This window comes from Zosterops lateralis (genome assembly GCF_965231275.1).
Source record: "Zosterops lateralis genome assembly, chromosome: 15".
Lineage (NCBI taxonomy): Eukaryota > Metazoa > Chordata > Aves > Passeriformes > Zosteropidae > Zosterops > Zosterops lateralis.
In genome coordinates, this window is record NC_139775.1 from 6,735,201 (window position 1) to 6,754,321 (window position 19,121).

Sequence of the window (19,121 nt, forward strand, 5' to 3'; positions counted from 1 at the left end):
GAGAGGGAGAAATGCATCCAGAATATTCCTGGGGCACAGCTGTCTTGGAGTGCAGGCCGAGACACCTGAATCCTGATGGAGGATGGAGGGAAAAATCCATTTCCCCCCATCCTACTGACACAGCAGAATTTCTGCAGCACAGAAATAGCTTGGCTGGGGTCACTGGATGTCACCTGGCAAGGCTGGTGGCACAGAAGGGGCTGAGGGTGGTTTACTTGTGGGGGGACAGGCAGGGGCTGTGTGCCACAGTCCCTGGGCACAGCCAGGACAGGAGCTGCAGTGAGAGCCACACCTGGGATCAGCCCTGCCCCGGAGCTCGTCCACTCTCGATGCCCTTACGGGCTGTGTTCAAGGACAACCAGCCAGCAAATACCTGCACTGAGGCTGAGGCTCAGAGGGATGGAGCTCATTCAGTCCAAGCGCTGTGAAAATCACTTAGAAAGTCTCATCTGGTCAAAGTCTGGCAGAAGGTTTTAATGGAAACCACCTCCATTCACTTGGGATTCCCAGAATTCACTTCTTTCAAGGATTAAAATTTACTGCCAATGTTTAAAGTGCACAAGCCAGTTAAAAAAGGAGGGAAAAGAAGCAATTACCTCGCTGGCTGAACAAAAACACAACAACAACAACAAGGAATTAATTACAGTTTTGACTGGGCAGAGAATAGTAACAGATGCATGAGTTTGTAGAAGCTGTGTGTGTCTGTGTCAGCACGGGAGGACAGATGTCCCAAAGCCCTGGGATTGCTGCTCATGAGGAGATTTGTGCAGGAGAACCTGCCAGAAAGGAGCTAGAGAGGACGGGAGGGGCAGGAAGAGGAGGAAGAAGTGGGTTTCAATCCCCTGAAGCAGTGACATGACCGCAGAAGTCTCGAGCAGGAGGAAGACCCTTCACCACATGGTGCTCGTCCTCAGGCTGTGCAGAGCAGGTCCCCACAGCTCTCCTGGCTGGGGCTGTGCCCAGCCCTGTCCCAGGTGTCCCAGGTGTCCCAGGGGAGTTTCCCCAGCCCGTCCCTCCCGTGCCAGGCCCAGGGGGAGGCCGGCTCACTGGTGCTCCATGGAGAGATGCAGACGCCCCTCCCGCCGCTGCCGCAGCACGACGTGTAATTCCCTAAAACCTCTTAGCCAGCTAAGCCCTGGGATCCCTCAGTGCCGAGGAAACCGAGGAGAAAATCAGAAATAGCAGCTTAAGGGACAGTCGGTGCCAGCGCGGGGGGCTCCGTGGCCAAACACTCGGCTGCTCCCCGCTGCCAGGACCCCACACAGCCCCGGCCCGGCTGGGGACAGCTCTTCCCGGTGAGCCCCAGAGTCCTGGACCCCCAGATCCCTGCGGCAAGCCAGGTGTAGGCTGTACTCCCCAAATCTCCGAGCGTCATTCACCTCTGTCCCGGGTCCCCCCGGAGCTGTCTCTGCTGCTCCTCACAGCGCTGTCGCTTCGGATTTGCCCTGTGTGGGTAAAGGATTTCCCTCCACCGGCACTAATCTGTTTTCCCTCCTTCCAGCTCCTAATTCCCCCCAGATCTGCAGGCTCAGGTCAGCACCGGGCTCAGCCAGGACGAGCACGGCAATTAGTCTGTGCGCTCCTCTGTGCCATGGAAATGAAGTTAATTAGCAAACGAAAAGGCCAGAGAGGCCTTAGTGCGTGTCTGGCGCTGAGCTGGAGCAGCTGGAAGGGCGCGGGGCTCCCGTAAGAAGGCCGGGAAGGGGCAGCCACCCCCTGCCCGCTCCGTCCCGGGGCCACAGCAGCCGCTTCACCCGCCCCGGGCCGGGCCCAGCCCCGGGGGGGCAGCGGGGACGGGGGAGCCGGGAAGATGCTCCCAAGAGGTCTGTGGGTACATAGGAGACGCTTCCAGGGGTGATGGAGAAGAGTCAAGAAAGCTTCGAGCCCTCGGTGGGACAAACCTGCCGCCAGTGAGAGCCCCCGGATGGCCGCGGAATTCTGTAAGTGCTCGAGGGAAGGGGCAGCGAGGTGGGAGCGCGGCTCCCTGCCGGTCTCAGGGCTTTCCCCTGGAGCACAGCCCAGAGCAGCAGCGCTGGGACCATCCCAGGGCTCACTGGGCTCCTGCTGAAGCTCTCAGAAGTTGTGTGGGGTGTGGTTGCAGATGGGTTTTGTCCTGCTGCTGCCAGGCTTGCCCCGAGCTGCACCCTCAGCTCTTCCCCTCTGAGTCTCACAGTCTCTGTAAGATAATTTGCCCGGGTAAAATTGAGTCTCATTTCTGTAAGTGGTTAGTGTGTGCTCGGTGTCACAGATGGAATGAACACGGGGGTAAAAAGCCTCTTCACAGGCAGCTGGGATCAAATGCAGAGGAAAACCACACTGAGTTATTTTAGTGAGTGTCAGAGGACAGTGCAGGCACTTCCACATCACAGAATGAGGGAATGGGAGGGTTGGAAGGGCCCACAGCCAGGTCATCGGGACAGCACAGCATGGAGAGGGCACCTGAGTGCACTGTGCACATCAGCTGGCCGGGGTTACCTGGGGCAAAGACAACTCCTGCAGATGTTCAGGCCTGATGTGCCTGATGTCTCCTTGAGCATCCATGGAGCCAGTCCAAACCCTTCACGTGAGCCACAAGCAAGTTCTGCTGGAAACCATCCCCCTGCCTTTTCAGGATGCTGCCATCGGGACAACTCATACACAGCACTGAGAGGGCACAAAGAAATGATCCTCAGAGTGCTGAGAGCATCTGGCAAATTCTAACAAATTTACAGTAATTTTGTAGTTGCAAACAGTTAAAATGTTGAGTTAAAATATTGGCTAAATCAAGCTGGTTTAAGTCCTTGTTCATTAATGTAACGTGTCGGGGAACTGAACTAATCATTTTGATGGAGAAATAAATACAAGAAGATGCCTAAATGAGGCTCCTGGGGAAGGGGGGTAGGTGTGTGCCACAGGTGAGAGCAGGGCTGTGCCAGGTCACATTCGAGGGCTACGTGTAGCCCCAACCTTCCCAGCCAACGTGGCCTCCTCAGTGGCGCTGCCAGCAGCCTAAGACATAGTAAGAGCTGATATTTTAAGGAAATCTAGAGGAAATCCAGGCTCTTGGGGACTTTCTTCCCACAGGGAGGGGGACACAGCACACACCGTGACCCCCCACCTGCCGGGCTCCACAGGCATCTACAGGAACGACCCCTAAGGATGCAAAAGCCATCCCAACTCCTCTCTCTCCCTCCTTCTTTTCCAGTCTCAGCCATGCCGGCAACCAACCAGGGCTGGCCCGAGTCCTTCGGGTTCCGGATAAGCGGCTCCGGGCCGTGCTACATCCTGTGGGTGCAGGAGGGCAGCAGGGCTGCGCTGGCGGGCCTGCGCCCGGGGGACGAAGTGCTGGAGATCGAGGGACAGCCCGTGTCCTCCCTGGGCTCGGAGGCGCTGCTGGGGCTGGCCCGGCGCTGCGGCAACGTCCCCCCGAGCATCGGCGTGGTGTCCCGGCTGCAGCACGCCAGCATCCCCCCCGGACCCCGGGGATGCTTCGGCTTCGAGCTGGCCAGCGAGAGCCCCCCGCGAGTGGCCAGCGTGAGCCCCGAGTCTCCCGCGGCGGCCTGCGGGCTGGAGCCGGGGGATTACGTGCTGGAGGTGGACGGGACGCCGGTGGCGCTGCCCGAGGCGGCGGCAGCGCTGGTGGGATCGTGCCGCGGGCGGGCCCTGCGCCTGGCGCTGCTGCGGCCACAGCGCGGGGACACGGCCGGGGACACCAGAGCCGGCACCGCCCGCCGGGACAGGAGGCAGAAGGCGCAGGAATTCAGCAGGAAGGTGAGGCCGGGGTGTGGGATGAGGGGCACCCCCTGCGCCGGGTGGGTTGGGGATTCCCACTTCCAGCCTTGGCACACGGATGGGGAATGCTCCCGGCTCGGCCGTGGGGCTGGTGGGCAGATTTGGGGTATGAACACCCCAGAGATGGGTCTGGTAATTACCTGGGAGAACAGATGGGTGCTGCAAAGAGATTCCCTGGGAATGGCCCCAAGTTCTCATTCCCTGGCACTACAAGAGCGTGGAGAAACCCACAGGGCAGATCCTGCTCTGCTGCGTGCCTGGATGTCCCTTCAAAGCCTGAGCCTGTCACCCCGCAGACATTTGAGTTCTTATTTTGTTGCAAAAGGGGAAAACATCAATGCAATTACATCTTCATTGTGCTCCTGAAAACTTCCTAGTGGGTGTTTTACCAAACACCTCGCCTTGTGCTAATTATAAATTTGATCACAGTTGTTTTTTTTTTCAATATTTCTAATTTCCATTTCAAAGTAGCATTTTAAAATGCTGTTATGAAAATAAGCAGGCTGGTAGGGCTTTCTTTTTTTGATCCCGAGTTAATAAAGGAACAAGACATCCGTAAAGAGATTTGTGGGTATCAGGCGAATCCCCTCAGTCAGCTACTCCATTAAAGATTCACAAATACCCACTGAGGTTTGGATTCATGGGCGTGGGAAACAGATACCTGCTGATTACAGGAGATTAACGAGGAGGGGCGGTTGTTCCACGCCGCCTCCGTCTCTGAAGTCACATTAAGCCAAGTAAAAGATTCCTGGATGATCACAGGAGAGCGAGCTCGCTGTGGTGTTGTGAGCACCCCCGTCAGCACTTCCCCAGACTCACAAAGGCACCGGGACAGCCCCAGGCAGCCTGTGCAGGAGCAGGAAGGCAGAGCACACTTTGCGCTGCTGGAGCACAGCTCAGCTGGCAGATGCCCGTCCAGAGGGAATTCACAGCGCGGATGTTTGAAGTGGCTTCAGTTTCTCTAGGATGTAGAAAATGCTAAACCCAGTGAGGTGTTTTACCCCCTCCTTTTCCCAGCTCTGGTCGGTGCTGTTGGTGCTGTGAGCACCCAGGAGCTGCTGCCCACCCACTGCCAGCGAGGCTGGAAGGTCGGAGGGTGCTGGTGGTTTGTATTTCACACCTGCACTGCCGTGGGGTCACCTTTTCCCAGCATCCTGCGTTTGGTAGAGCCCCAGGCTGACTGGCCTGCCTGGCAGACAGTGGTGTCCATGTCAGTGGCACTGGGGCAGGGCTGGAGCTGGGCTGTGCCAGAGTCCCGACATCCTGTGGGCATCACCAGGGAGGTGCTCACAGCCTCAGTTCCAGGGCAATGCCTTCTCTTGTCCCCTGTGTGCTCAGGGACACGCTGGGCTGGCTGGCAGCACCCCCACGTTGGTGCAGTCCCCATCCCTGTCCAAGGAGTGACTGGAAGTGGCACTCAGTGCTCTGGGCTGGATGAGAAGGCACAGGTTGATCTCAAGGATCTGGGAGGTCTCTCTTCCAACCAAAATGATCCTGCAATCCCCACCCACCAAGCCCTGCAATCCCAGCCCAGGCAGAAATTTCTCAGCAGCCTTCTGGGATCCATCCCAGCAGGATGTCACACAGTCTGTCAGTCTGTGCTGGACCTGGGGACTGTACTCATGAGCCAGCCCAGGGGACGCTGCTGCTGTGGCTGCCCCAGATTTGGTAACCTTGAAGTGCTGCTGCTGCTGGGAGCTCCCACAGTGCCTGCACAGAGCCAGCAGCACTGGGGGCTCTGCCGGGGTCCTGGTGCCCCTGCCAGCTCCCTGGGGAGCCACCAAGTGGGACAACATCTGGAAGAAATGGCTCTTCCCCTTCCCCAGGCAGGTGATGCTTGCAGGCTCCCTGGCAGTGCCAGCACAGGGGTGACACAGAGCCCTGCACACACCCCCAGTGCCCCAGGGAAGGGTGAGGGGCTCCTTTCTCCTTCCTGCAGTTAAACCTGCTGGCAGCACAAAAACATCACCTTCCAGGAAAACCCAACACACACAGGTGTGGAGAGGTGGTCACAGGGAGTTCCTACTTCCCACACGAGAGGCCCAGGTGAGGAACCAGCTCCCACTGCCCCAGGACAAGGGACAACCCCAGTGAAGGAGGAGGTGAATAAGGAGGGTCCCATGCAGGGTAATTGTCTCGATGGTAATTAGCTAATTATTCCGCCTGTCCCAGCTAGAGGATGGGACAGTGGCTGGGAGCTGTCAGTGCTGTTCCCAGGGCTGGCACTCACCTTCATGTTCTGCTTCCCCATTCCCAGCTGCTTCCCGGTGCTAAGGGCAGGGCGGAGCTGCCCAGAGGGATCAGGGAGTGATCCTCAAAGCAGGAAGCTCAAATAGCTCCAAAAGCCCGTTGCAGCATCTTCTGCCAGGTAGACTCCAGAGCGATCCCATCCCAGAGCCACTCCTGCAGGGAGTGTGAGCCAGCAGTCTGGGAGTTTGGGGTCTCGTCACTGTTCTGGTGGAATGTTTGAAACAGCAGTTCCAAGGCCGTGTGTGAGAACAGAGCAGTGCCGAGTGATGGGCTGATTTCTGAAGTGTCCCTCTCCTCCCTGCATGGTTCCCTCCACCGAGGCCGAGCAGGGAGTGGGACACATTCCCCGTGTGGCAGTGCCCCTGCCCACGGCTCCACACTCTCCTGCTCAGTGTCCTGTGCTGGCCCCCATGCTGCAGGTGGATGCCATCCTGGGGGAGCAGCCCGAGCTGAAGGAGAAGCTGTTCACCGTGCTGAAGCAGTACGCGGCCGAGAGGAGGGTGGAGTGCCTGGCCCACGCCCTGTGCATGGTGCTCACCCACGAGTCCCACCGGCCCCTGATCGACAGCATCAGGTACGACGAGCGGCCCCCACCCTGCCCTGGGGCCACCAAACCACGGCTGCCTGTGCCTGCCTTGCTGGGAGGGTCCTGCAAGGAAAGGCTTGGGAGGATCCCGTGGGAAGGGGCTGGGATGGTCTTGCAGGGAAAGGGGTTGGGAAGATCCTACAGGGAAGGGATTGGGAGAGTCCTGTGGGAAGGGGTCGGGAGGATCCTGCAGGGAAGGAAAGGGGTTGGGATGGTCCTGCAGGGAAGGAAAGGGGTTGGGATGGTCCTGCAGGGAAGGGAAGGGGTTGGGATGGTCCTGCAGGGAAGAAGCCAACCAGCTTTCCAAGGGAAGCTGAGCCAAGCTTGGTGGCATCTTAGCCCATCACCCATGTGCCCTCCTGCCCAGGGTGTGTGGGGGGCCTGGACCCCACTGTCTCTGCCTGCAGCAGGGGATGAGGCTCCCATGCCTGGGCATGATTTGGAAGGGAGAGGAGGTTAGCTGCAGAGCCACTGGAGATTCTCCAAAAGCCTGGCCAGAAAATAATCTGAGTTCTGCAGAGTGAGAGCTGGTGAAGGCGAGGGCTCGGCCAGCACTGCCAGCAGCTCTGGCAGTGGGGGGGGGCTGGGGGGGTCTCTGCTGGGGCCATGGGCTGCCCGGGGTTCCAGGGAATGGTCACTCATCCCAGGATGCCCTGGCAATGCTCCACTGGGGCTCTGGAGCCCCTGAGGCACAGGGGTGCTGTCAGTGCAGCCGATTTGCTGCTCTTGGGCAGCGTGGCCGGAGCTGGGGCTGGAGCTGGGGCTGGTACGGGCACACGTGGTGGGATTACAGCCAGGCTGAGACCATGGCCATTAGGGAATCAGGTCTCCATCTGGCCTCGCTCTGGGCCCAGCTTTCCAATTCCTGCTCTAATCAGAGGAATTGCAAGATATTACAGTTTCCATAACAACATCCCTGTGCAGGGTCTCTGCTGTGACCCAGCCATGGGGAGGGTGGTAGGAGTGATTTGGGGGCCCTGGCTGTGCAGTGTCCCCCTGCTGTGACTGTGTGTGGGTCCTCCACAGCCCCTCCACACCTGGGGACAGCAGGCACAGACCCCTGCAGGGCCAGGGTGCACAGGGGACTGTCAGCTGCCCACAGTCACTTGTCCCGGTGCCCATGTCCAGCCTGTCCTGTCCCCACTGGGACCATTCTGGAGGGATCCAACCTGCCAACAGCTGGGGCTGGGGGCAGGGATGGATGGCACCGAGCCAGGCCTGAACCATCACTCCAAATGAAATAAAAAAATACCCCCCCCCCCCCCCACACACACACACACAATTCAGGAAAATTCTTTCCCCCAGCAAGAGCCATGAAAATACCTCAAATGCCTCAGATATCCCCTTTGTCATCATCCCTGGGGAATTATATGGGATTACATCCCCCCACAGAGGGGATTTGAATAAGTGTCCAAATCTTCTTCCGTATCCAAGCCCCTCTGTGGGGGGCACAGCAGGTTCTCCTCAGGATGTCCCTGTCCCAGCAGTCCCTGTGTCAGTGAGGAAAGCTTGGCTGCACCTGGTACTGCCATCCAGAGCTTGCCCCATGCCCAGCCTGTGATGCCAGGGCCAGCACCCCATTATGGCTCCCCAAAACAGGGTCAAACCTCCTGATTGCCCCCTGCCCTCATGTGAAAGGTTAACACCAGGGCTGGGGCGAGGGGCGCCGTGGCTCTGGCAGCTAATCTGGCTTTAATGGAAATGAAATATTTAGCTCAGGGAAAAGATTTACTGTCTAGTCTTAATGAAATGAAGTCAGGAAAATAAATAAAAAAGGTGCCTTGGAGAGCAGGTTTTCCAGCTGTGGGTGCTGGGGGCAGTGCCAGGTGTGCTGCTGTGCCCAATCCCAGCTGATCCTGGGGACTCTCTGATGTCTTTATTGCCAAGAAAGAGCTGTCCCTGCCTTTTCTCTCACTGAAGGTAGTGAGCAGCTCCCAGAAGCTCTGGGTTCAGGGGGCTGTGAATTCCTTAGGTGATTCCAGCTGGTTCAGTCTGAGGAGGGGTCTGGGCTCTGTGCCCTGAAGCAGCCCCCGGGGCTGGGAAGGGCCGTGGGGAGGGTTCATGCAGTCCCAGCAGTGGCTCTGGGGTGGGTGCAGTGTAAGGGTGCTGGTGTGGCTGCCACGCTGTCCTGGGGCACAGGGCAGCCACCCCGGGCAGTGATGTGGCCAGAGGAGCCCATCAGATCTGACCCAGAGAGTGTCCTGGGGATCACCCCAGGGAGGACTTGGCACCTTGGGAGCACTCATTGGGAATCCCTGTGAGGCTGTGCCCAGTCCTCCAGGGACTGTTTCCACCTGAGACAGGGACAGTCCTGCACAGTCCTGAGGAGCCCAGAGGAGCCCTCCGAGGGCTGGGACGAGCCAATTCTCCTGGGGATGGCAGTGCCATCGGTCAAGGACTGACCGAGGTGTCGGGGTGATGCCAACAAGGGTCCCCCCCGCTGTTTGCTGCCCCGGGCAGGTGGCTGTGCCCTGGCACGGTCACACGATGCTGGCAGGCTCTGTGTGTCCTGTGTCCCCTGTCACTCAGGGCCAGGCGCCGGAACGTCCCCGTCTCCCACTGACCCTCGCGCTGGCCTGATTGGATCTTCCCTCTGCACCAGCTGTATTTATTTTTGTGCCGTTGCCGCTGCCGGCTGTCCTGTGCTGTCCCCTCCCCTGCTGTCCCCTCCCTGGGCTCTCCCCGGGCGCCCTGCAAAGTGCAGCGGCTCAGCGTAACCCCAGAGCCCCGAGTCAGCACACGGACCCAACCGGGGCTGCAGCCACCTCTCCTCTGTCCTCCAGCCGGCCTTTTCCAATATCAGATTATATTTTTTTTTCCTTTTCTTTTTATTTCAAATGGATTTCATCCCATTTGGCCAGAATTAAGCTCCCGCAGATTTTAATTTGCTGACTTTTTTTTTTTTTTTTTTTTTTTTTTTTTTCCAATCTGCTTGGTTGTGAATAGCGGGGATAATGCACGTGCTGGGTGCTCCCCGCTCCCATCCCCTGCCCATATGGCTGATGTGTGTAGGCAAAGTGCACGGGTGTAGCTCTGCCCGAGGATGCTGAAATCCGCCTGCCGGGGGGAAAGATGAGCTGTCTCGGGTGAGTAACGAACGCGCCTTTCCTGGGAGCGAGGGAAATGGGTTTTAATCAGGTTCATTCCGGAATGTGGCAGCCCCCGGCGCCGCGAAAACAAGGTGTGATGGAAGTTAATTAACTCTTAGCATCCGTATTGCCTCGGAGCCGCTCCGCTCACGGGCTCCGCCAGGAGGGGGAGACTCAAATTTGGGTTATTCCATCACCTGCGACAGCAGAGCGCGGGTCTGGCCCGGGGCACGGCGGGGTTTGTCCCCTCTGCTCCCCGCGCCAGGGCTGGCCGTGCCCCGCTCGGGCTGGGGAGGGGATGGGTTAATTTGGGCTGCTCGCGGGCTCAGGGGGTCGCGGCTCTTGGTGCTGCTCTGATTTCTGAGCTGGTTTCAAACCAGGGCAGAGCTGCGGGTGCTCTGCGGGGCTGCCGGCAGCGCTCCCGGCCCAGCCCCGGGCTCTGCGGGCAGGAGTGACCCTCGGAGCCGGGCGGGACACGGGGGATCCTCCCCGGTGTCACCCAGGGCACCGTGTCCCTTTGCGCTGTGTGTTTTCCTGGTGGTGCCGTGCCGGGGCTGCACCGGCCCCTGGCAGCACCGATGGGTTAAAAACATGTTTGCGGTAGAATTGGGGGGAAATTCAGATCCCTTCCTCCCCTCCGCCCCGCAGTGCTGGGAATAACAACTGTCCTGTTAACCTGGATTGGGATGGGGGATCCCACCTGGCTGTATCCTTGGGGGAAAACTCAGTTTGGACTGTGAGATGCTCTCCTGGGTCTCCTGTGAGTCGTGTTGTGCCTCAGGGCTGCGGGAAGGACACTTTGGGGCAGTTTGTTCTTCACTGCTTTGGTTTTGCTCCGTTGCTCCCGGGGAAAATCCAAGGGGAGTTGGGCTGGGCTGGGCTGGGCTGAGCTCCCACCGCAGCCACCTCTGATCCTGACACGGCTGAAATCGCTGTGAAATCCATCAGGGGCTCTCTTATTCCGGGAGAAATTCCACCGAGCCCGTGTTAATAACGCTCTCAACACAATCTATTTGTCTCAGCTTGTTTTTCATGGCAATAAAACTGCCTGGCGTGTTCCCATATTAAACTGCTCCAGCCATCTGTGACCAGCCCGGCATCAGAAACTTCATTTCAGCCATTAGGATTTGTATATTATGGATTGTGATGCTTCCCTGCCTCTCAATCTCCTCCACGGACCCACTGCTCCAAGGCTGGGGGAGCTTCCCAGCTCTTTTGGATGTGGATGGAGCACGAGAGATCCCCCGAGTCCCTGATGCTGACATGGATACTGTCCTCCCATCCACAGTCCTGGCATTCCCACTGGAAAACCACCTGGATGACAGGATGGTAATGGAGGAAAAGCAGCTCTTGTTTGCTTCCATTAAAAAAAAAAAAAAACAACTCTAATCTGATGGCCCAGCATATGCTCAACTGCCAAAAAAAAAAAAAAAAAAAAAAAAAAAAAAAAAAAAAAAAAGGAATTAGGGCAGCAGGGAACAAAACGTGTCACCAGTGAGACAATTGGGAGCGAGTTCCTTTTTTATTGGTGGAGTTCAAATAGGTCATAACCAAAATGCTTCGGTGCGAAATCTCTTGATAGAAGATTAAATTCCTTTGGCAAATCAAACTCTGGCTGGGATGCAGATGGGACCAGCCCGGCCTGCCTACACCCTGCCGGAGTCACAACTTTTATTTTGGGAAGTGTTTACTTAGGATGAGGTTCCCAGTGTCTTAAAGAAAACAGGGAAAGCAGAGTGGAGCTGCAGGAAAAGCCTTTCTGGGGGATTCTTTGAAGGTCTCCGTGTCCCCGGAGCTGTGGGACTGCCTGTCCCTGCCAGGGCAAGGACAACGTCACCAGATTGTGGTGCACAGTGTGGTTTGGGAACAGGGACACTGGCTTTGGGACAGCTGAGGACACCCTGGGGTGCTGATGGGGATGGGGGAGCCCCAGCCAGACATGGGGTGTGGATCTGCTCTGGTGAATCGTTACTGGAGCAGAGATGTGTCAGGAGGGGGTGACCCTCTCCAGAAGCTGTCGGGGGGTTTAGGGCTGTCCCTGGGGATGAGCAGGGTGGCCGGGGAAGGGCTCCCAGCCCCGGAACTCAGCCACTGCATCCCAGTTTATCTGCACTCCCGGGTGGAAAAACGCCTTCATTGCTGGTAACTGGTGACAATGGTCCCATCTGTGAAACATCTGCAGCCAGATGAGTGACTGTGGAGCCTCCCAGCACAGGGAGGATGGGATGGGATCCCAGCCCTGTGCTGCTGCTGGGCTGGAGTGAGTCCCACTCCTGGAGGCTCTGGAGCTGTGGGAGCTGCTGGGGCTGTGACCCCCCATCCCACACACGGGTAGATGAGTTTTGAGAATTTGGGGTTCCTAAGCAGAATTCCTGTTCTGGGGGTCAATCCTGCAGGAGTTTTCTCCCCCAGTATTTAGCATTTAGCTGGACCAGCAGAGCTTTTCTGGACGGGTTTCCACAGCACAGTTCAGACATAATCCAAGTGTAGCTCAGTGTTTTAATCCACGCTGGGACGTGTTTTTCTGCACAACTGGCAGACTCAAGGTCAGGTCTTTGCTGGTTGTTCTGGGGCTAAACCACACGTTTCCCATGTCTCCCTCCTTTGCTGCTACCTGGAGGCTGTGTGTGATGTTGGCAGGTCTGGGGAGCTTCGCATCGTCTTCATCAAACACCAGTGCTGTGCTTAAAGATGGCGTTATTGAAATTAAAGAAGGGTTTTCTCTTTTATTCCGACTGAAAAGCGCTTTACCCTGGGGGTAAAGGATGCTCTGTGCGGGGGTTTGGGCCCATGACTCTGGTCCTGATCCTGAGCCCGGCAGCTCCACCTTCCCCGCCCCAAACCCTCACCCCGGCTGCCGTTTGCCTTTAAGCTTTCTCACCCCTTACTGCAGCACGTAATTTAAACACAAGCACTTTAGAAGTCAACTAATTAGCACCAGGGAGCCATCCCCCCGGAGTTCGGCGCCGAGCCGTGCCCTCCTTTCTGTTACGAGATTGTTCCAGCTGGAAATCACAGCGCCTGCAGTTTTGTAGGGGCAGAGGGAGGGTTGGTGGCTGCCAGCCGGGGCAGAGCCGGGCAGCGAGGGCAGAGCCGGCTCCGGAGCCCGGCAGACGCCAGCAGAGACTCCCGGCCGATGCTGAAGCCGCCCCTGGGGCTGGCAGCGTGGCGGAGGCCGGGCCCAGGGGCTGAGGCAGGCGGAGGTGCCGGCCCCGGCTCTCCCGGCCGCGCTCCCCGGGCACGGCGGGGCTGCCGCCGGCGGGGCGGCTCCGGCTGCCGCGCTCGGGCTGTCGGAGCGGCCGCGTCGTGGGCGTGAGCCGAGCCTGAGCCTCAGCTGCATGAGCATCTGAAGCGTCTCCCTTTTGTTCCCGCCGCACCCTGACAAATGGGAAAGGACCGGAGTTTCTCCCGGCATTTTCGGTACGTGTCCCTGCCCCGCCGCCCCCGCGGGGCCCGTTCGTGGGGATGCCTCGTGTCCCACGGGCGTCCCTGGGATGGCTCTGCCGCCTCTGGGGGCTGTGGGGACCCTGCCGTGTCCCCGGGCCAGCCGTGGCACCGCACCGCACCGGCACTGCCCCCGGCACCGGCTGCTGGGGGAGCTCGGGGGAGCTCGGATGGGGAGCTGGGGTGGGGAGCGGTGGGAAGAGCCCGTCTGGGGCTGGTTTGTGTCCAGGCCAGCCCGGGGGGATGAGGGCGGGGGGCTGGGGGTGTGATGGAGCCAGGCCCGCTGTCCCCTCGCTCCCCTGGCTGAGTGAACTTGTGGCAGCTTCACCCGCCCCGGCCAGGCTGGAGCCACCTCTGCTGCCCTCCCAGGGGGACAAGTGCTGTCCCTCCGAGTCTCAGCTTCGGCGTCCTGGGTGGGACAGTCCTGGGCAGCTCGGTGCCCCTCACAGGACATGTGTATGTGGGACAGGGGCTGTCCAGAGCACTGGGAAATGGGGGAGTGAGCTGTAGGAATGGGACTGTCGGTGCAGAGCTGGGCAGGCAGTGACCCACCTGGGAGCTGTGCAGTGGGAGTGTGGCACAGGCTGAGGGGCGCCCAACACGCCAGAGGGAGCCCCGAGCAGGAGCCGAGGGCAGGGGACAAGCACAATGGCACTGCCACCATCCTGCTGGGCTGCTTTGGGGATGGGGTGAAGGTAAAGCAGCCTGGAGCATCTGGGACCTTTCCCAGCCTGGAAAATGCCCTGAATTGACATCCGTGTGTTGGAGCAGACTGAGTTCTCCCAGATGAGTGCAGAGGCTGCTGCAGAGGAAGGCTGGTGCCCTGGGGCTCGGCAGCGCTGGCCATGGGAGCACGCACAGGGCTCAGGGATGGGGGTGCCTTTCCCATCCCCTCTCCACCAGCAAACAGAGCTAGGGCTGACCTGAGGAGGAGGAGGAGGAAGCTGAAGGCACGAGGCCAGCACTGTACAACCCTGCCCCTGCTTGACCTCCACAAACAGGGGGGGGCACATCCGTGAATCCCGGTGGGATTTGCTGGGAGAGGAAACCTCAGCTGGGTGCTGCTCCTTGGTGCCACGCCAATGGACAGAGCCAGGTTATCCCATGGGATGGCAGGACACTGCAGGAACAGCCACGGAAACTGTTTTTCCTGCCTTGGTGGGATTCTCTGTAGCACTGAGCCAGTCCCGGAGCACTGCCCCTGCCAGGTCCTGGGCCAGTCTGGAGCTGAGCTCCTCAGCCCAGTGGTGAAGCACAGACTCGTGCAAAGTGGGACAGCTCTGCTGGAATGAGCGGGGTCGACTTAATTTGGCCAATTAAATGGGATTGTGCTCATTGTGCCTGTGAGGAACCTGCACTTCTCCCTGGTGGGTGCCCAGCCCAGGGCAGAGGCCTGGGGGATCCACATCCTCCCCTGTCCCACAGGGTGAATGATTTATTAGCACAATGTCACTCTTTTCTAGTTGCTGTTTAATCACAAATCACCTGTGAATTGCATCAATTCGTTACCTATTTTGTCACCAAATGCTCAGAGTGAGCATCTGCCAGCCCCGGGTGCCTTGTGCTTTGTCTTCTCCTGCACTAGCTCTGGTTTTGACTTCTGCCTTTGGCTGGGGTAAACAGAGATGTCTTGGTCCCGGTAGATTTGGGATTTGAAGCCTCCCCTCCTCTGTCTCCACCCAGGTTTTTTGTGTTCCCTCGGTGAAGTTGCCCGAGGGAGCCCTGTGGGATCCCCTGGTGTCCCGCTGGTGCTGCTCCTCGTAGCAGCTTCCTCCGGCTCCTCTGGCACCAGTTTGGCCCAGTTGCTGCTGCGGTGGGACAGGGGCTGTGCTCACAGCCCTCGGGGCTGTGCTAACCCCGGGCTGTGTTCTCACACCCCGCGAGGTGCCGGGCGCTGACGAAGCTGCCGAAACTCAGGGGATTATTTTGTGTAACGAGCGGCTGCAGCTGCAGGAGTTGCTATAGAAACACCCTGCGATGACAGCTCCTCCAGAAAGGTCCGAAATGTGCCAGCAGAGGGTAGGGGAAGGTGAGCAGGTGTCGGGGTCTGGCTGCTGTGACCAGAAGAGATGAAAAGGAGAAGATGAAGTGTCTCCCAGTTATGGAGCTCACCTCGGCCCAGGTGGGAGCGGTGCCTCCTCCCTCCCTCCTGGGATCCTGCCGTGCACCCCCTGTGCATCCTCTGAGTGTCCTGGGGCTCCTTGCAGGGGCACAAAGGCCACTTGGCTGCTCCTACCGGGCAGAGGGGAGGTGACTCGACACAGAGCGAGTTTCCAGGGGTGTCCCCTTGCCTGTGGTGTCACCGTGCCCGTCCCTGCAGCACCATCATCTCCCAAGGGGCATGAGGCTCCTGCCTGGCACTGGAGGGAGCTGGAATGTGGGAATATTCAAGGCTGGAGCCGAGAGCAGAGTCTGGGGCAGGAGATAGGGACAGACCTTTTGGGGGGTCCCAGAACGTGCTGGGGAACAAACAAGTCTGGAGGAGGGGTCCGACACCATTGCTCCGATGGAGGTCTGCATGGGATGGGGGCAGAGATGCAGCTGGTGTTCCCTGGTGTCCCAGCTGGTGTCCCCAGCATCCCCGGGTGTCCCCAGCATTTGACTGGTGTCTCCAACACCCCCTGATGTCCCCTGCACCCCCGGATGTCCCCAGTACCCTTGGTGTCCCCAGCATTCCCGGTGTCCCCAGCACCCCTCGTGTTCCCAGCACTCTGGATGTCCCCAACACCCCCTGATGTCCCCGGCGTCCCTGGTGTCCCCAGCATTCCTGGTGTCCCCAACACCCCCTGGTGTCCCCAGCACCCCGGGTGTCCCCAGCATTCCTGGTGTCCCCAACACCCCCTGGTGTCCCCAGCACCCCGGGTGTCCCCAGCCCGGGCATTCACAGCTCTGTGAGGACCGAGTCCCAGTGCACACGAGGAGTTCTGCTCTTTCCCTTCCGAGGACGCCCGGATCCGCAGCTCTGTGCCGCAGCTGCCTTGGCCCCGCTCCTCACTCTCCTCCCTTGCTTCGTTCCCCGCAGGATTTTCATCCCCAAGAAGCACCGGCAGCGCTTTGACGAGGTGGTGTCGCAGAGCCTCATCAGCAAACTCTGCCGCTCCAAGAGCGAGCACAGCAACCGCCTGCGCCGCAGCCGCAGCGAGGACCACCAGGAGCGGCTGCTCGTGTCCACCCGCGCCAGCTCCGTGCCCCGCAGCCACGAGGAGCTCAGCAAGAGCCTGCGCAAAACCACCTCGCTCATCACCAGCAATGTGGCCTCGGGGGCTGCCCGCAGGTAACAGCTCTCCTGGGGCCCGGGTTTGTGTGGGGGGAATGCGGGAGGGGCATTCGGCGTGAAACTCTCCAGGGATCGGGATGAACAGAGACTTCTCTGTCTGGAAGGCTGGGCAGTTTTGTGCCCCTTGTCCCAGCTCCGGGGCACCCTCTGTGTCCCCTCAGCTCTGCAGGGCTGGCTGGGACGAGCTGAGTGAGGAGCTGAGGTGGGACGTGCAGGCTGAGAGGGGAGATCTACTCCTTGCTGTGTGGGATGCAGGCTGTGCCAGCAGGATTCGGGGTACCCAGATGTGCCAGGAGGATTCAGGATTCCTGGTTGTGCCAGCAGGATTCGGGGTACCCAGATGTGCCAGGAGGATTCAGGATTCCTGGTTGTGCCAGCAGGATTCGGGGTGTCCAGAGGTGCCAGCAGGATTTGGGGTCCTGGAGCACAGAGCAGACCGAAAGGAGCCTGGAGCCAGGCTGGGGTTGGCCTCTTTTCCCAAGTAGCGAGTGACAGGATGAGAGGAAATGGCCTCGAGTTGCATCAGGGGAGGTTTAGTTTGGATATCAGGGGAAATTCCTTCACAGCAAGGGTTGTCAAGCATTGTCACAGGCTGCCTGGGGCAGTGGGGCAGTCCCCATTCCGGGAAGTGCAGAGGAAATGGTGAACATGGCACTCGAGGACACGGGGCAGGGCTGAACACAGAGGTGCTGCTGGGTTCATAATCTTAAAAGTCTTTTCCAATCCGAAGACTCCCTGGTTCTCCGAGCCCGTGTCTGCCCTGGCGTGGCCCAGCAGGTGTCTGGGTGTGAGGCTGTGGGAGGAAGGACAGACAATCCCCGGAGCACAGGGATTAACCCACTTCCCGTGCCCAGATGGCCAGACCGCAGCAGCCCCGGAGAGCTCCGCCTGCTGCCCGTGGGTCCTGCCCTGGGGCTGGAGAATCCAGGGTGTCCAGCTCCAGCCCACCTTCCTGCCACCATGATCTGCCCTGTGACCTGTCCAAAATCCACTCCCAGCACAGTCTCCCTCCCTGCCAGCACAGGATCCTGCTGGTTGGAAACGATGTCAGTAATTCTGCCTTCCCCCAGCTCCCCATGGGAACAACTCCCAGCTCCAATCAGCCTCCCAGCAGGGAGATTTCCTAATGCTCCTTCCAAAATTTCCTAGAGGAATTTAATTCCTCTCTCATCAGCCTACGAGACCTTTGCTCCCTGAACCACATTGTCTCTCTAATTCTCTGTAATAAAGAATCACAGACTGGTTTAGGTTGGAAGAGCCCTTGAAGATCATCCAATTCCAACTCCTTGCCATGGGCAGTTGGAACCAGATGATTTTTAGCTTTTATACATATATTGTTTAAATCTATATATTTATCCCATATTTGAAAGACACTTTGGTATCAAAGATGACCTTGTGGGGACATCGGGAGCGTTGGGGACTTGAGCACTCAGGAGAACCTGGGCTGACAGGGTCATGGAGGGGCTGGGGAAGGAGAAAAGGGCTGGCTCTTGTACTCTGACATCCTGTTTGTCATTCTCACCCACAGAACTGTACGAGTTTATAAAGGCAACAGGAGCTTTGGCTTCACACTCCGTGGCCATGCCCCAGTGTGGATCGAGTCTGTCCTGCCAGGTAAGAACACGAGATTCAGGGGATCACTTACCGACTGATCTCTGGTCTGAACTGGAAATGTGAAGTGCTGTTTGCTAAAAAGGAGCAAAAGGGACCTTTCCAAGGCTCGGTGATGGAGTTTTTCCAGTGGAATAATATCATCTTTGGTACAATTTAGATTGGCTTTAGCCAGTCCTTGTTTTGAGAAGTGGGAAATGTGTTCAATGACAATCCTGACATGACACCAGTGTTCCCAGTGCAGACTGGGTGCTGCACCCAGCTGGGTGAACAGTCCCAGCCCACTCAGATGACCCAGGTGCAGGGGGTGCCCTGCCTGGGGCGTCCCTGGGCCCCCATCCCAGCCAGGGGTGCTGCAGCTGAAGCCCCTTTGTCCATGTGCCTTTAGGGAGCCCGGCGGAGAAGGCTGCCCTCAAAGCTGGAGACAGGATCCTGTTCCTCAACGGCCTGGACATGAGGTAGGAGCTGGGGAGGGCTCCCAGGGCTGGGGGCAGAGTCTGAGCACACTCTGTGGTCACTCTTGGGCAAGGGAAACAGGAACTGCTGGCCCTAGTCCCCACGTACTGCCGTGCACAGGGGTTTGCCCTGTGGGGACAGCTGGGGACAGCTTCTCTAGGGCTCCTGTACAAAATCTGGCTCCAAGAGGAGCATTTTGCTCCATTCCTGCTCCTCCTCTGAGTTCTCTGTGCAGGACAGTTTATATAACCTGGGTTCTGACTGCAGCCTGCCCCCAGACCCCAGTTTCAGCCACTCTGAGTTAATCTGTGTTAAACACCTGAGATTCTGCTTTGGAAAGCAGCAGAACCCCATCCAGCCCATGAATCACTCCCACGGGATCATGAGCTTAAAGCCACGTGGGAATCCCAGTTGTACCCAGAAGTTAATTCTGTGTATTGTTTGTGCACCAAAGCAATGGGACCAGAGGGACCTGTGCCCCTCACCAGCGCAGGGCAGCAGCCCCGTGTCCTCGGGTGTGTCTTTCTGCATAAAAACCAAGAGCAAAGGGTTATAGGAGGCTGCAGGACAAGAGAGAGTGATGAATATTTAAAGGTTAAACTGATGCTGCTTCTGTCAGGACTCAGGTTCTCACGTT

General features: G+C 58.6%; 1 protein-coding gene across 1 annotated transcript in view; it reads left to right on the forward strand.

Annotated features, from left to right (window-relative positions):
• The first annotated feature begins 2,969 nt into the window (after window positions 1-2,969).
• GRID2IP (Grid2 interacting protein) overlaps window positions 2,970-19,121 on the forward strand; it is a 34,515-nt gene continuing 18,363 nt past the window's right edge. Inside the window, exons 1-5 of the mRNA XM_083872936.1 lie at window positions 2,970-3,750; window positions 6,441-6,595; window positions 16,163-16,414; window positions 17,946-18,031; window positions 18,417-18,486. Coding sequence (XP_083729062.1) covers window positions 3,139-3,750; window positions 6,441-6,595; window positions 16,163-16,414; window positions 17,946-18,031; window positions 18,417-18,486 — 1,175 coding nt within the window. The 5' untranslated portion in view covers window positions 2,970-3,138. The remainder of the gene's footprint in view (window positions 3,751-6,440; window positions 6,596-16,162; window positions 16,415-17,945; window positions 18,032-18,416; window positions 18,487-19,121) is intronic.